An 18,610-nucleotide genomic window follows, 5' to 3' on the forward strand; every position below is an offset into this window, starting at 1 on the left:
AATATACACAAATTAAAAGAGACGCGTTATTCTCGATGAAATCGAATAAAGATATATCGAGTAAACTTTACTATTATAAAATTTTTATTTAAAAAACTTTTAATTGTAAGAATATTTGATATAAAAATTGTATCAAATAAGGAATTCACTAAAGAATCAATTTTTTTTTAAATTAAAATTTTATTAAAAAAATCAATAGATTGATATAATATATTTGTAAGATATCATCAAATGATTTTGATATATTTTATACATATGTACACAGATAACGGTGGTGAGAGCACGACAAAGAGCGTGTAAGAGCAAATTTGAGATAATAGTGCAAAATATAGCCATGTACCATACATTGCTGGAGACCATATATATGTATGTACATGTATGCCTGTGTAACGTACTGTATTATTTCGATTATAAAGAATAACTCACGCGACTTAATTAATCCCTCGACTATACGAAAACGTTCTAACTGATTGAATCGTTTCTATTATATTATCAAATGCTAGAAATAGCTCTAACAATAAGTTGTGAATTGTTTTGCAAAATTAATATTTTCCATTCGTCTTACATCAAATCAATCAAATTTTTATTAGAATAAAAAATTTTTGAATTCATTAATAAAGACTCGTTTATGAGGAAAACAATATTCCTGCTAATCAAAAATAAGTTGATAACAATAATAAAGTTGGCAACAACAATATTTCCTTGATTGTAGAAATTTTTAGGAATGATTAAAATGTTTGTACGTTTATCCTCTGAACTTTAAGTGACCAATAGAGTACACAAAAAAAAAATATATATATATATATATAAAATCCAATAATTCTAAATTCTTTAAATAAACAACGAGAAGAAACGCAATCAAAATTTATTTTTTTTTTAAATAAATTTCAACTTACGGCTATTTAAAAAATACAGATGTTTATTATATTATTCACGTTAGTTATATATAAATAAAATCGATATAATAAAATTAACTAAGAACATAGATATAATAAAATTAAATAAGAATATAGATTTATAAACAAAAGCTTGACGATTTTAGTAGTTGGTAAATTTGCATTACAAAACTATCAGATGATAGAACTACCCCTTTAAATAGTTGCGTGAATTAGGTCAAACTGACATCAAACTTGGGAACAGTTCCCTTGGGCCATGTACGCGATTGTCTTTCATTTCTATTCTTGTTAATTTTAGTTTATTTAACATTCTTATATAGAATATTAAATAAACAATTACAAAATAATTAAATATTTCAATTATAAAATATGTAATTATCACATATCGTCTTCTCCAGCAATGTACTGCTCTCTATTCGTTATACCGATATAGATTGACAATAAGAAACAATTATAAATATTCTGAAATGAAGAGAAATAGTGAGAAAATATATTTACAAATCATATTGCAGAAATAGTATAAAAGAAAAAGAAAAAACAAAAAAGAGAACGAGAGAGGAGAGTTGCAGCAAAAGCCCGTGCCACCTGCAGAGTTTTCGTAACTTCCAGATCTGTTTGGACTATACCTTCTTTGATGCGAGGGTGCAGCGGAGGTTTCAGATCCTGATTGCAAAAATCCTCTTTGCAGCACTCGATGACGAAGCTCGTGTTTCGCGAGTCGCTCGTCATGCAGAAGATGAGCGGCTCGGGCTGCGACGGCGGCAGGTGTCTATTCACGCACCTTCAAGCCGATTTTGCACCAGTTTCAAAAAACGAGAGGGACACTCGGTGTGAGACGCGTTCGCATCAGGGCACGAGATAATCAAGAGAAACATTTCGTGCGGTTTTAAAGTAAAAATTAACGCGAGCGACGATCCGAATATCTCTTTTGTAGCACGACAAAAAATATTAGCGCGCTTTTGAGGCTGCGTTCTGAATACGCCTCCATTTATCGAAATCGATTCTATGCTATTTCATATGATCTGCGAGCACGTTCAATGCTCTATTAACGAAGTAAACATTTACAAGCTGACTCATCGTACAAAATGTCCTTTAGGATTTTATAGATGTATATAATAAATAGTTATGATCTTTAAAAAAATTCTATTTATATGATTTTCTACAGATTTCTGTGTTTCTAGATTTTATATTTTCTCTTGATATTTAAAATTTATCGATATTTCTATTAATTATTTTATCGTGCTACCGAATGTCTCGACAATTTCCCGACATTTAATCAAATTTAATTTACTCGATGACGCCGTTCGACTTCTATCAATTTGCCTATTACATAATGATATTTGCAATTATTAATCTATATCAATTATTATTATTCTCAATATTTTTTATTTTATAAGTTATATTTTGTAAGTGATTAATTTTGTTTGTGTTTTGTAACTACATGACATGATGTATCTGTAAGAGAGATATATATATATGTATATATATATATAATCTCTTACAATTAGTAGTCAAAGTAAAATTGGAGAAAGAGTTTGTATGTGTATATGTGATTGAACAAATTAAATTATATAAATGTACGCTCGCCGATTGACCGCTAATAGAGCGATAATATTGTACGAAATACGCGCCCGTTAAATTATATTTCGTATCACAATTCACACACGGATGCGAATGCTGTCGAGGAAACAGGATCACTGAACAAAAACTTTAGCACAAAATTGAAAGAGAAATACTAAAAAAGAAAAAAAAAACGGGTGAGAAATGCGAGAGAGCGGGGGTTGGAAGTCGGAAGGAGCAAGAGAAATTCGCAACACCGTGCAACTCAACACACTCTCGTGATACCTGACATGTGGGGGTAGCCAGTGAGGTAGCGCATATCTTCCTGATTCCTGAAATTCTGTTACTTCTGTCGGAATGGCTTCGGAACATACAACGGTATGTATAGCGCAGAAGCCCCGCGTCGACTCTCGCGATGCGACTCTTTATCGATCGGGCTTGTTCTATTACAGTAACCCCGACGAACTCGAGTAAGGGACAATCTCGATTCGTCGAGAGAAATGTGAGTCGAATCGCCTGAAACGATCTTCAAAGCAGGCACATCTCGCACATTCTGAACAAACCGAAATCGTCACAGCAAAGAAAATGTGAGTTAGGGACAAACGATGAACACTACGATGCAATATGTGTTAGTCGGAATCTTTCAAACTCTATTATTCTACGAGAAAGCGCAGTATTCCACATAAAATCTTCTTAAAGAATGTGATTCTTTTTAAATCTTTTGTATATCGTTTCAAACAATAAATAGAAAAGATCTCTCTCATTTATCCTAGCACAATATATTTGTAATTTATATTCATATTTACTGTTTAATGTTAAAAAATGCTTTTTTTTTTTAATCTTGTTGATTTAATACGAAGATCATGTTGACAAAATATTATAGACGAATAATTATATAATCACATTCTAAACTAAATATGATTCAATTGCTATTTTATAAACGTATCAAATTAATCGCTATCCTGCTTTCATTTTACATTAGTTTGAATAACAAGATATTTTTTCAAATAAAAAATATCAATATAACTGACTTCATATTTGTCAACTAATTAAAGCTATCTTTACACAAAAAAATATCAATAGTATTACCGAGTTATAATTCCCCCCTAAATGAATTATTATCTTTTTTTAGGTAACGGCTCAACTATTTCTTTTTTCACGTAGGAGCTTGACTATTATTTTAAAAAATGTCAAACAAAACGCAAGTATCTTAATGCTCCAAATAACTCTAGTTTCCTTTTAAAATTTTTTTTCGTATGTATATATGTATATTATATGTATATCGTCGTCGTGCGAGAATTTCATTCGCAACTTATGCAAATCGCATTTCGTCGCGACACGCACGTCAAGGTGAGCCACAACATGTGCCGCGATTTGAACGTCGTCGTCGTGAATCGCATGCGAACTGCCGGACGTGAAATCTCTCGGACAATCGGTCGTCGTGCATATTTTACTGGCGCAAGTGCTCGTTGATTTGCGTCCGATCGCGTGATAATTGATTTCATGGGTCGAGCCTCCGTTAAATCGTATTAGCACGTGTGCCATTAATGCGAGAGCACGTGAAACAAAGTCGAAATCTGCAATGCCATGTTATTAACTGTTCAAGATCATCGTCTCAGAGCTAAGATTGAAGTTCGTCAAATTTATCTTAACACAGAAGATAAAAAATTAATTCATTTTCTATATTCAAATATTAAACAAACATAGTGCCTGCAAAAAAATAACGTGTCCAAAAAATTAAATAAGATAAAACAAGACTGAACGTATAACTAATATCTTTTAATACCACATATATATATATATATATATAATAAAATTCGCAATTCTTTATAATTGCTGTTATTTGGAATTATATAAAAACAATCATGAATATTAAGATTGTAAGAACAACAATCGGCGAATTCTTTCGCAAGTTTTATAAAATTCATGCCTAATATTTGCGCACTCTCATTTCCGATTAAATGCGATTCATACGAGTGGAGAATATATTAAAAATGAATTTCAAAATGACAAATATACTGTACAAGAAAGTCAAAACACAATAACACTTTACTTTACCGAACGCAATTCATAATTCTGTTAGGATGTTCGTCGTTATGTCTGTTTACGCAAGTAATTTCGCAAATATGTGTGTGTGTGTGTGTGTGTGTGTGTGTGCGCGCGCGCGCGCGCATAAATACTTGACGGATTGATATAAACACACAAATATAGAAACATGTGTATGTATGTGTATCTATATATTTATAACGCGCGGTATAATGAAAAAATAGCGATTATACTTTACGCAGGACGTTAAATTTCCAACTTTAAAAAAAAAAAAAAAAAAAACCCACACTGCACAAAAAGTATAATTATGCAATTCCGCTTATGATGACGCTACTCCATTTATTTTTGTTATTTCAAAAGTCACATGCTATCCACTGGATTTTCGTAGGGGTTAGTCCACGTGACAATATGTTATGTATAGGACGGTTACATTGTACACACGTATAGAAAGAGAAAAAGCCCTCGTCGGTCGCGAGCCCTTGAAAGAATACCTGAAGACGACTCGGACGTGTCGGGAGATAATAAAACTGGGTATAAATTCAGGTTGCACAGATCTTTATCGCAGCAGATCCACGAGCGATAGATGCCCGGCTTGCTGTTGCAGAAATGGGGTGCTTCCGGCGGCAGCCAGTTACTTCGGTCAAGGCACCTTTCACAACACCACAATTCTAAAGTTTAATCCGGAAGGCTCGCGTATATCGCTCGACCACATAAGTCGAAGTTACCAAACGTTATCTTTCCTTCATCTATCTACGTGACTATATTAATTGCGCGGATCTATATCTTATCCAATCAATTTATATAATCAAAATTTTTTAAAATATTTATTTTAACTTCTCTCGTCAGGAATACTGATAAAAACACATTTTCTTCTTTTGTCCATTCGAAAGATTAATAATAAATAAATACTTGAATTACATAATTAAAACTATATATATTTTATATGAAACGGTCAAAGGTATATTTTGCGCTCCATTTTACCTTCCTATAAAACAAGTAGAGAAAAGTAACTGTGAATCCACCTTCGATTCTGATCTACTTTCGCTCCATCGACATTCCGTAAAATCTTTCAACGTGTGCGACGTGTGTGAATTCACGCTTAAAAATATTCGCAATACTATCGATAGATTTTGCATTTACGCGATCGCATATATTGTAAAATTGCCTCGTGCTGCTTTCACATTATAGTTGAATCGAGTAATCTCGGTCGCGCTATTTTCAATACGATCTCCGACCGAATTATCTGAATTATCCGTCTGGCGTATCAAACATTTAAAGGGGCCGTCCACATGTCTGCGACCTCGGACGATCGAATTGTCTCGGTCGATCTTGTTCGATTTCGAGAGTAGTAAAGTAAGCCGTTCGAAAAAATCGAGACATTATTAAAATATAAAAAGCGTTATTGAAATATAAATTCAGCTGAGATTCCTCCAGATTATATAATATGTTCGTGAAATTAATAAATATTCAGAGGCGATACGGCGTTTTCGAGACTAATATTATATATACAATTAATATTTAGTGATGCATTTATTAAAAGTAGATAAAATTGGAAATTGAGAATCTATGCAACACAATGACCCGAGTGCACTAGCGAGCAAGTGTTTCTATCCGAGAGAAATGTTGAAGATGTTTCGCGACATTAAATATAATATTAAGCCATATATATTTCAAGAGACATATAACGCATAATTATTTTGGTAAAAGAATTTAAAACTTCACTATTTAAAAAATTTAAAAAGAAACAACACAAAGTAATTAAATTTTATATAGAGTTTTTAAAAGTTATTAAAACAAACTTTCGTATCAGAAAAATATAATTTATATAAAAATTATTTCACATACATATAAATCCTCCATCATATTTATAATATAATAATATTAAATAATATAATGTTTTAGAATAATACGTTTAGTAGAAAAGCAATTTTTCATGCATTAAATCAAGAAAACATTCACAATCGCTATAGTAAGAATAAACTCGGATATCTTAAAATATAATATTGTAAACTAGATAACACGATACATATACACATATATCTAAATTAATGATATTAATTCAATATTAAAATTATCGAATTAAACTTTCAATTTCAAAATATTTATCTAATAATATATCGAAAAACTCCATATCTCACAATATAATTGAGATTATGCATTATCCAGCATTAGACTTTTGTCCTTTGACATGATGAAACCGCGGGAGACATCGTCCATGATAAAAAAAAAAATGTCGATCTTTCACAGAGCGAAGATTGAGTTCATAGCGCGTTTGGCACACGCGCGTTGCGTTATTTTCCCAACTTTTAACCTTTCGATCCTTGCAAATATCGCGAGCTTTTCCAAAGCATAGAATTTAGATAAACACGCTTATATATTATTTCCAAAATTAAAGGTAACGATAGAATTGTTACCTTAATAATAGATGATGGTATAAACAAAATTTGCAAAATTATAAAATCAAAACTTGAACCTATTCATTTTTGACACACAAGTTTGATTAATACTTAATATTAAAGAGTGAGCATGATGTTGGAAAATTTAGATTAGAAGAAGTCTGAATTTAGAATCATTAAGAATGATGAAAAATGGTTTATAGAATAATTTAAAGATGATAATTTAATAGAGAAATTTATAAATCAATATAAAATTGAAACTTATAACATGTATTCTTCATAGTCATATTCTAAAACTGTTCGAAATCAAAGAAAGTTATATCGTGTAATTGTTTTTGTAGAATTATAAATTTCAATTATTCCTCGCTATTGTTTTGATTAGGGAATGAAGGTAAAATATATAAATAGAATTCTATTCTGAATATTTTGTGCAAGCATTAGATTAGAATGTTTCATTTTGCACGAGTATATAAGCATTAGATTTTTATATATGTTATGAGGAACAATGTATAGTTAGATTATAGTATAATTTAATAAAGTAATTATATTCTTCAAATAGAGGAAATTCCTTGTACATCCCATATTTTAAACATTTTATAAAATGCATTGAACTATATATTTGAATAATGCGCTTCTATGTCCAAATAAAAACTCGTTCATTCGAGATGTCTACTTATTTAGCCGATTTATATGAAATAATTGTCGAAAATGCATCGTAAATTTGTTCTCAACAATTTTCATTCAAAACGACAAGATCTCAAAAATGATAGATCTTCAAATTACAAAAGTATCGTCTCATTTGTCAGAACTAGATTGAAACTTGTATATGGCTACCCCCACGTCCGCGAGCAAGAAACTTCCTCGATGTATTCGAGATCGATACCGCAGGGGGAGAAAAGGGAGAGGGAAGGTACCATCGAATTTCGCCCCGTGTTCGCCCTGCGATCGATCGCGACCAGAATTTCCGTACCTCTTAGCAGTTCGAACTCGAAATCTCGCCACGCATCACGTTCGGTAACGTTACCAACGCGACGACCGGCCGACAACAATAATTCGTTTCCGCCGAAACGGGCGCTAATCATGGCCCGGGCGAGAGAGCGGGCTGAAAAACCGACTAAACGTTCATTCGTGGAAACCACGACGAGAGCATCGATCGCGCGTTGAAGCGAAACCACCAAAGGCCATATCGTTTGATATGAAGACTGCGCGGTATTTCTCGCGGATAATGACCTGAATCGCCAAACGCACGAGGCAAATATGTGATAAACGTTACGTAAGGAAACTTTTAAGTAAATACGTGTTTAGTTCATTAATGCATAGCCTTTGCGATCGATCAAATGAAAGAATTTATCTTTCACAAATATTTAATTTAAAACTCGAATGTGTAAACTATAAATTATTATAATAAAAGGATAATAAAGATATGGACACTACTAAACTCTGTTAACTACTATAGAAAGATGGAATTCACAAATACAAAATTAAAAATTTGTACAGTAATTTTTATACATAAATTTGAAATAAATTGTGAGTATAAACCTGGGATCTGTTATAACAAAATAAATTTTAAAATGAGAGAGTGAAATAAGAAAAGTAAATATATCACATAACATTTTTTAAATATTATAAATCACATTTTAAATATAAGTGTGCGTTATGTTTGTGCATAAATTGTAAATAAAGAATAAAATAAATCGAAATTAAGAATAAGATAACAATTAATAATAAAATTGTGTAAATAATAATAATATCATAAAAAAAAGTTTGAGACACAAATGCCTACCTAAACAAATCTGTGAGTTTTGTATTAATGTTGATCAGAATAATCATCCTTTTGCAACGCGAGCCTGAATTGTTCGTTTCATATGATAAACTTACATATATTGATAACGTGAGTGAAGTCGATAACGAATCTGAATCTTATTCTCTGCAAACGCATTAGCTTAGAAAATCTGCACTAACATTAATGTCACTAACCGGTCACTAACAAGCCAGACGCCATAATGATTATCGTCCAATTCATTATGAAACATCAATACAATATGTCCATGTCACACCTTTCTCTCGAAACAAATTCGATTTTCGCAACTCTTAATCAATATAAATTATTTTGTAAATTGTCGTAATAATCACATATCTTAAACAATATAGTGCACTGAAAATTAATAAATTTTAAATAAAAAAACTTATTGAGAAAAATAAACGCAATTTCTCGAACGACAAAAGTTTGCCAATTTCAATCGAATGTTATCCATATAATTGATGGCAAATCTGTCGACAACCGAGAAATGGATCAATGTGTAAAAGGATATTTCGATTTTAAATCGCATACTCGTCAATAAAATCCACGTGCAAATATATTACCTTCGAGCATACGTGATGACGCCATTTTCCAAGCTCGTACTGGCGAAACAATAGCCATCAGTTTCGCACGTGTAATTGGCTCTTAGGCAAATGTCACAAAAGCACTTCAGTAACCCTAAAAACAAAAAGAAATCATTAATTATATAATTTAAACTATTTATATAAATAATATATACAATAATCAGAAAGAAAAAAGATTTTCATTCTTTTATTATCTTAAAATTAAATCGTTTCTAGTGAAAATTTTATTAGGCGCTATTCTTCTTCATAATGTTTCAAATTTTCAAATTTTTAAATATTTCTATAATTAGCAAAATATGTTAATAATATATCCCCTCCCAATCGGCAATGTTAATAATTATAAACGACAGGTTCAATCAAAATTTCCAGCGGATTGTTATCATAACTACATATACTATTGTTATATACACAACTACAATCATATATTAATATCATCAATATTAAAACAATAGTAAAACAAACATTAAAAAGAAAAGTTGTTACTCTATATTATTCTTCGTGCAATTTTATTTGCACCTGCATAACATCTTCATTTTTTTAAATTGATTTTTTTAATTAATTTACAAAATATTACTTTTCAAAATGTTATTTATATTATATTTGATTCTTTTGATTATTAATTTGTGTTTATAAACCATTGTGTGTATTAAAATTATATTATAAAATTATATTGTAAAATTATAATTATACTCTCTCTCGCTCTCTTTCTTTCCGTCTTTCTTTTACAGTTAAGAGATTATAAATATTATATTTAAGGATTTATTTTAAATAAAATACTACCTATAAAGTTAATTTTTTTTTATATATCGTTATTATATTTAATTTTTTATACTAATTATGACTTATGATAATATGATATATAGGATATGATGCAGAGGAGTATCCATATGTAATTATGAATGTAGATAAATTAATATTATCTCATTTTTTTCACCTTTTATAATCTTGCAACTAAACTTATAGATTATTTGATGATATTGAATCCCATAGGTAAAATAAATTTCGCGAAAGGGCGCTTGTATACTTGGGTATGGAATAGAAGAAATATGGAAAGAAATATATATATATATATATATATATATATATATATATATATATATATATATATATATTGTGAAACGCTATATGGCACTTACCACAATTGAGGGACAGTTTATTTTACGATAATATAACATCGTCGTGAAATTCGCAAATATTGATATACAATTTTCAAGATATATTGAATAATTACCAATCGCAATTACATTGAGAGAAAGGGAGAAAGACGGAGATATTCAACAAAGAGAATTTAACATATTTTTATATTTTAAAAACCATTATAGAATTTAAGAATACAAGTTAAAAATCCAAAAATCTAGAAGCCAAAATTTTTTATTCCCAATAGAATCAATATTCAATTTATATTAAAAAAATCAAAAATTTAAAAATCTAACAATCTAAGATAATATAAAAATTTCAGGATCAAGTAATAAAAAAATAACTGCGATTAGAAGAACACAAAAATTCAATAAAGTTCTGACATCAATGTTATGTGATAAACAGACTCATCTCTCTTCATGAATTTACTTGTCACGAAAAAGAGAAAACATGGATAGCGTATAAAAAAATTATAAGTAAAAAGATCTTAGAGTTTGAATGATTACACTTATTATCAAGTATTGCTACTTTTATAAAAGCTAATGCAAACTTGCGTTGCGATAAGCTCATCGAATTTCAATACTATGTCTTAATCTATTATTTTTGACTTGAACAAGAAACTCTAGACGAAAAATTCTAGTTCACGTTCGACAACGATTTAAATATATTAACAATAAGAATCGTAATGTAAAATAAAAGTTCATGAGATATACCGATATTTATTCGCACATATTCCTGTGTATATTGTATAATAGATATTATTGTGAAATAAATATTTAAAAATTTAAAGATAAAAAAAATAAAACAAATAAAACAAATATATTCTTCTCATAAGCATTATACAGACAATAATTTAATAACACCAAAAAATAGTTAGTTATGTCTGTTATTAATTTTATTTGATTGACTTATATATTGATTAAACATAATAGATTAAATAGACTCTGATTCAAGAACCTCATCAAAGTTTCCAATTGCGGATTTAATAGAATGAGTTTAATTCAACTCATTAAAATACGCCTACATTGAATGGCCTCATATTTTTTTTAATTAAAATGTTAAAGAGTCTAAAAAATATTTATATACAATTCGCCGCATACCAATTTCCGTAAAGCTTTGAATATCATATATCCACGATTGCATTATAAATGTTGCACGAAATAAAATACAAACCTTATAAGCTATAATAATTGTTCGTAATACTGTCAAAATTTCGCAATATATCACGAAAAAAAATATGTACTATTATTTATATAAAGAATTAATTTAATTTTGATTTAATTAATTAACAAAACATTGATAGTTTTCATTAAAATTTGCTTTTCTGGCATATATATTGCAAAAATCTGAAACTCTGTACTAAAAATATTATTTTGTTTACACTTTGTTTACAATTCGTATATTAAATAGAAAGTATAAATTATTAATTTCTAACTTTATTAATTAATGCAAAAATTATTGCATAGTTGCATATTATTGTTTGATATAAGTAAAATTCAATCATATTTGTTTTAATAACGATTTAAAAATGTTCAAATAAGTTAATTAAGAATAAGCTTAAAAAATCTATACTGTATATGGTAAATGATAATCATTACTCTATACGATTTTTGCTGTTGTAAATAACATTATTTTGCGATTAACAATAAATACGAATGAAAACTATTTAATGAAAAAAATTAGATTTAGCATCGTAAGTAAAAATTATGCGTATATGTTAATAAGCATATAAATGTTATAATAAATTCATATAAAAAAATTTTAATTCCAATAAAAAAATATGTCATTTTTACGCGTAATTATTATTGATGCATGAATGCGTAATTATATTATTGTATATGCAATACGCATTTTAATTTCATAATTATCAAGTTACGAAGTATGTCACAGTAAGAAAAATAATCTATCGATTAATAATTAATTCAGTATGATGGTAGTGGCATCATTACGCTATTTCTTTCTAGCTCTAATTTACAATTCAACGATTAACGCGAAATAGCCACGATCTCAGTATTCGTAAACCAAGTACGCATAAACATGGAAAAAATAAACAATCATATTTTTACTGAATATTTAGTGTTAGATGCATACTTTACCGAACTTTATATTTGATTTAAATATAAATGACAAATGATAATTAGATAATAAGTTTTAATAAATGTAAGATAAAAAAACATATCAAAGTATGTTCAATTTACGAACACTTCTAATGCGTAATATCGAACGATAGGGAAAAAGATACAAATAATGTTCGCATAATAACACAATTGCTATTATACTCTTTTTTGTATCTATTGTAAATTCTTGACTTAATACAACGGGATTACTTGGAATTCCACTCCAACCGTATGATAAGATTTCTTATAACACGTGCAAATAATATCTGGCATAGATATATACATACAAAATTGAATTTTCCGCTGAAATATAAATTATTCAAAATTAAATGACATTATATAAAAAGTCTTAAGATTGATTTACATTACACATATTTTATACCGTGTATAATTATATTATTTCGTGGAAACTCATAAATAATAAATTAGAACTTTATTTTCAATGATTCTAATGTTCTTAATAGTTCAAACAAATAATTCTTACAGTTAGTCTTTCTCGGATAAAATAAATTAATAAACAAATTATTTAATACTGCTAATAATTAAAACTATTTAGAAGATGCAAAAATATGCTCAATACTATAGACATAGAGGAAAATTGTTTTAAAATAAACAGAACTTTCAAAAATCGATCAGTATTTCAATACTCGTACATGTAAGCGTTTCTTCGTAACTATTTTATTTTAATCAATGTTGTTTGTTTTTAAAAGATAGAACTTTTTCTATAACTCTTGTAAAACTATAAATCTTTGAAAAGCTGACGCAGAATGATCAGGTTGTCTCAAAACATTTTCTTTAATTTAACGACCAGAATTTGTTTGTGCCAAAATTATCAAAAACTTTAGAATTATTGAAAATAAAGCCAAGATTCTTAATTATTTATATGTTTCCACGAAATGATACGCATGCTTTATGCATATCAAAGCTTGCTTTATTTGATACTTAATAAATATATAATTAAATCTCAGCTAATCATTTTCAACTAAAAAAAATCTACAAATCTATTAAATTTTTCTAAATACTATATGAGAATATATATAATATTTTTTTATGATATACCCTATACACTAATTTTTGACGTTTTCTTTTCAAGAAATTCAAGATTCAATTAAGTTTAATTATGTCATATTGAATGTTTGCTTTAAGAGTGAATCGACTGTAAATTATTGTATTAGAAATAACGCATCGTATGTATTGGTTACTCTTTTGGAGCAATTTTATATGTTTTTATTATGATCGTTGGCTCGTTGGCCAAGAGATAAAGAGGTAGAATATTCTTTTCACTACCTTATATCGATCGGAATCGCGTCATTCGACCTATCTCCGTATCTCGCGAGAAAAAATATTATGATTTCGACGTTTTATTGGACAGTAAGGCGACACGTGCGTTAAATATTATCTATGTGTATTGCGACTTCGGTTTATACAAATATCGCGTTGATCGTAGATTACAACCACGAAAACTTACGATAGAGATATATGATGCTGTAAAAAGCACAGCAATGTGTTGCATATACATACACAACCCAAACGCGCACACAAAACATGATGATATTTATCATTTATCACGCGCAAATATATACAATTATTATTCGTTCTATATTCTAACATATCGCAGTATCAATTTATAAACTAAAATTTCATAAAAATAATCAAGCTATATTTTTTAATTATTTTCTTTCATAAATTAAAGAATTATTTATAAAATAAATATTTTATTTTTATGTTTAAAAATTGAAATTATTTAGAGGATGGTGTAATAATTAATAATTAGTAGCGCAATCTTATTATATTAATTTTGATTTGAGAGTTTGAAAATCACGCGAAATAAATTATTTATTAAAAATTTCAAATTAATCAGAAGTTAATCAGATAAGATGTCTTATATATACAAGCTGTCCCAGAATTGCCGCATCATTTGCTAATGGCAAATTCTTGAGATCATTCAGACTTTTTTTTTTTTTTTTTTTTTTTTTTTTTTTTTTTTAGCGAAAATGTTGAGACATCAATAATTATGAAGTTATAAGCGATCCAAAAAGAAAACTAAACTTTTTGGAAAGAGAGAATGGAAATATTATACTAAAACTACATTCTTCAGTTAATTACTGATAGAGTTTACTTAAAAAAATTTTGATTTTAGACTTAATTATAAAGATATATAATAACAAAAATTGGAAACTTGCAAAAAAATGATGACCTGCCTTGATATTTTTGCTTATGAAAAATCGTCTCTAAATGATCATAAGATATGATTAGCAGGCGATTCTGAAACACCCTATATATTTGTAATTTTTAAATTTGGTATTAAGAAATGTTACAAATATTACAAATGTAACATGGAAACATATAAATATACCTATAACGAGAAAAATCAATATATGTCAATACATTTAATCGTGTGTATGTGTTTGTGTACTTTGTGAGAAATAAATAATTTATAAATTTCACTCTTGTTTCTCTCTATTGTTCCTACGTAATCGCTCTTTTAACAATGCTAATACGTCTTCTACGACGGACTTTGCTAATATTTGCATTTACGTGCGCACGGCATTATACTTGTTATACAAACGTGTACGTATGTATGTATTAGAATCTCGTTAACATCGTTGCTTGAAGTAGTAGCGCATAGTCAGTCTTTTCGTCGGATCTACGATCGTTTTATCAAACAACCTGCAAACGCTAATGGTCCGTAAGAATCCACGGAATAATAATATATCGCCGGGACGAAGAAGTAGTCGTGCACGGCGTTTCGTCTATCGGTTGCAGGAACGCCGGAGCGTGTACTGCTTTTTCAATGAGGATTCGAGAGCCCGATTTGCATGCACGACAATTACCAAGCATCAGAGCAAAGCCATCAGTCTTATCGTAAGAGAAGAGGATATAACGAAGATACTGGAGAACAAATAAAGCAAGGAGAAGAAAAGTGTGTATGTGAGAAAGAGAAAGATAGAGAGGAAAAGAGAGAACAAGCTCCTTTTATTATATACATCAACGATATCCATTAAATCGAGTGTTCCGAACGAAATCTTTCTTGTTGCAACAATATAAGACAAATATCAAGTATCTTCTTATGCTACAGTCCAGTTGTTTATGTCAATTCTTATTCGCGCAAACTTTTTTCTCAATCAAAAACGAAAAAGATTCCTCGTTAAAATGATTATGTAATAAGTAAAGGATATATTGATTTAGAGAAAAGCAAGTTGAAATATTTCGGTCATAGTTCTCCCATCTAGATTATGATTACGTAACATTATAGTATAGATTATAAATCAATTTGATTCCAAAAATAAGTAGCTTTATATAATCAATGTTAATGTCAGTAAATTGATATATTTTTTCGAATTATAAGCATATAAACACATGTGCAAGTTTAAAATAATATAATATATATTTTGAATCAATTCAATAACATATTTGAAACGCTATGTAAGCTAATAAATATAAAACAAATTAAATATTTTTCTGTAAAGCATTGAAAAAAATACGACACAAATGAGATAGATATCAGATCCCATATCTTAATTAAATATAAATATGAAGATAAGAACGTAGATGGTAATGATATAAATAAATACATGATGTAAACAAATTTATATGATCGTTAAGTTTGCATTTTAAAAATAATGTTAGTGAAAAAAAATCAGTCCTATCTTAGCCTATGTATTTATGCGAAAATTTTATATTTGTCTAATCTATCGCAATCGATCAAATCTCAAAATCATTAAACATTTTTTCTGAACTCTATCGTAAATTTAAATAATATCTTCGTTGAATGCATCAATGATAAGCAACAGCTTATGGCATTAACAATACAAATTTTTAATGGCGAATTAGAAATTTTTACTTTATTTCATATATCTTTTGATAATTATATACTTAATATATTATATCTACGCTTTACGAAATTGTTAGGATATATATAGTATATCTAAAGTAATTAAATTAAACGTAGACTTCTTGCAAATAAAAATAATATATTATAAATAAGCCTTATTATACGTATATATATATATATATATATATATATATATATATATATATATATATATATATATATAATTACGTCTTGATTAATTAACTTTAATTCTTTTATTCACTTTATTTTAAAGCTCCAAATATATATATAATTAAATATAAAAATAGATTTTACACCAAAAGCGCAATTTTTATTTTGTAAACTATTTTAAAATTGAAAATTTCTCGGTGAGTATAGATTCACAAGTTAGTAATGATAACAATTTGGTAATCTAAAAATATCAGAAGCTATAACGATCGCTCATCCATAATAGAAGAGAATAACAGTTACCCTTGAACAATAAATAGTATAAGCCCGATTGTGCTTACTATCTCTCGAGTCGGAATAAAACATGAAACAGTTATTTAACGGAGTAAATGTCAAGCGAATATAAGAATTATGCATAAGTATCGCGTGGTTCAAACGATTCAAACAATTCAAACGATTATCTATTTTTGAATGTATGCCATGAAAACTGTAAAAAATAAAATAGAATTTTATCCAAATTGCACTGTTCCTCATTGATTTTAGTTCATTTAAAAAAAATAAACAATATACAAAGATATCTATTGTCGAAAATATGCATTTGTCACTGTAGGAGTATAAGCAGTATTATATTCTTCCATAATTTTGTACGAGATTTCATCTATTATAAATTAATGATAAAATTTTACTTTTTTTTTAGTGCTCTTTGATATAAAATTAAAACTGCATATATCGCCATGGATTTTACAACAGTTAAAACAGTTACGATAGTATATTGAGAAGAGAGAATTAAAAAGGAACTGAATGGAGATCAGCTACATCAAAAATTAATAAATCTAATATATTTCGAGATTCATAAATTTAACATTGCACAAAGCATTTTTAGTCTTTAAAAAAATAATAAATAATTTATAAATTAAAGTAAAAAGATTTGCTTTATAGAATAGAATTTAATTTCAAAATAGTAAATATTATTTTATATCGAATTAACTTTTTTATAGTGAATTTTATATAGGGAATCACGAAAATTTTATAGTGACTATACACAAAAATTCATGAAAATAAAGATTTTTAATTCTACGGAACTAATCTTCACTTTAACTCATAAATTAATTATTAATTGCATATTTTAAAAGACTAAAGGTGTGTTTTTTGCGCAATATCAAATTCATGAATCTTAAAATATATTAGATTTATTAACTTTTGACGTAGCTGATCCATCTAGTATAGTCCCTTTTTAAAGCGCATCCCGATGCGTCGCGGATCTTGAAAACGGAGATGCGGAGAACACGAGATGCACAAGCACCGACTGCACCGGTTCACCCTTCCGTATGCTTTTCGGACCTCGTGCAGCAACGAGATTAAACGGCCCTTCTGTACACGAAGGCGCGTTACTTACGCAACGTTATGTGCGCGCCGTCGAAGGGGAGAAAGCGGTAACAGAGAAGAGGAGCGGAGACTGGAACGGGGAAACAGAGGAAGAGGTAGGGACAGCTACAGAGAGAGAGAGAGAGAACGAGTGCGAGACAGAACTCGACAAAAATATAGGAAGAGAGAGAGAGAGAGAGAGAGAGAGAGAGAGAGAGAGAGAAACTTTACACATACACGCATGCAAAAAATATACACATACATACACAGGTAAATAAGATCCGTTCATAAAGCATATCGCGGGGGACAAACAAAAGTGCGTTTAAGAAAAGAGATTCGCCGAAATCATATTGCATCATTTTTATTATTGTATGTGATTTTCTTCGATATTAAGTCTTCAAAAAATTGAATTTTAGATTCTCCATCTTTGATAATTTTGAACACAATTATCTAGTTATGAAGAACATTTCAATACACTATTTAAATATTGGATATGCGTGCCATTTTCACGTCGTATAATCAAATATATATATCAATATTCTCTATAATCATATAAATAAAATTTTATATGTGCTTGTATTCATTTAAATTGAAATAAATTTTCAACATTTTAGTTCGAATTTGATTATACAGATTTTAACAAGCGCTTTATTTTATAATAAATGTATTACAATTTAAAAATATTATATATAATTATTCAAAAAT

The 18,610-nt window shown here is 28.6% G+C and overlaps 1 protein-coding gene across 5 annotated transcripts in view; it reads right to left on the minus strand.

The window, feature by feature from the left end:
* The window catches only part of Babo (TGF-beta receptor type-1 babo), a 40,083-nt gene that overhangs the window by 19,471 nt on the left and 2,002 nt on the right, over positions 1–18,610 (minus strand). For 3 of the 5 annotated variants that reach the window (XR_011448170.1, XM_070311146.1, XM_070311145.1), the window contains exon 2: positions 9,263–9,377. Coding sequence is in view for 4 of the 5 variants with exons in the window: in XM_070311146.1 (XP_070167247.1) it covers positions 9,263–9,377 (115 nt within the window). In the remaining variant the exon portion in view is untranslated. Of the gene's footprint in view, positions 1–1,522; positions 1,678–4,993; positions 5,152–9,262; positions 9,378–18,610 lie in introns of all 5 variants that reach the window. The other 2 variants (XM_070311147.1, XM_070311148.1) reach the window with 2 other exon arrangements.

Source organism: Polyergus mexicanus, unplaced genomic scaffold, assembly GCF_030449975.1.
Source record: "Polyergus mexicanus isolate NDT 795.1 unplaced genomic scaffold, iyPolMexi1.0 SCAF_19, whole genome shotgun sequence".
In the NCBI taxonomy this organism is placed as follows: domain Eukaryota; kingdom Metazoa; phylum Arthropoda; class Insecta; order Hymenoptera; family Formicidae; genus Polyergus; species Polyergus mexicanus.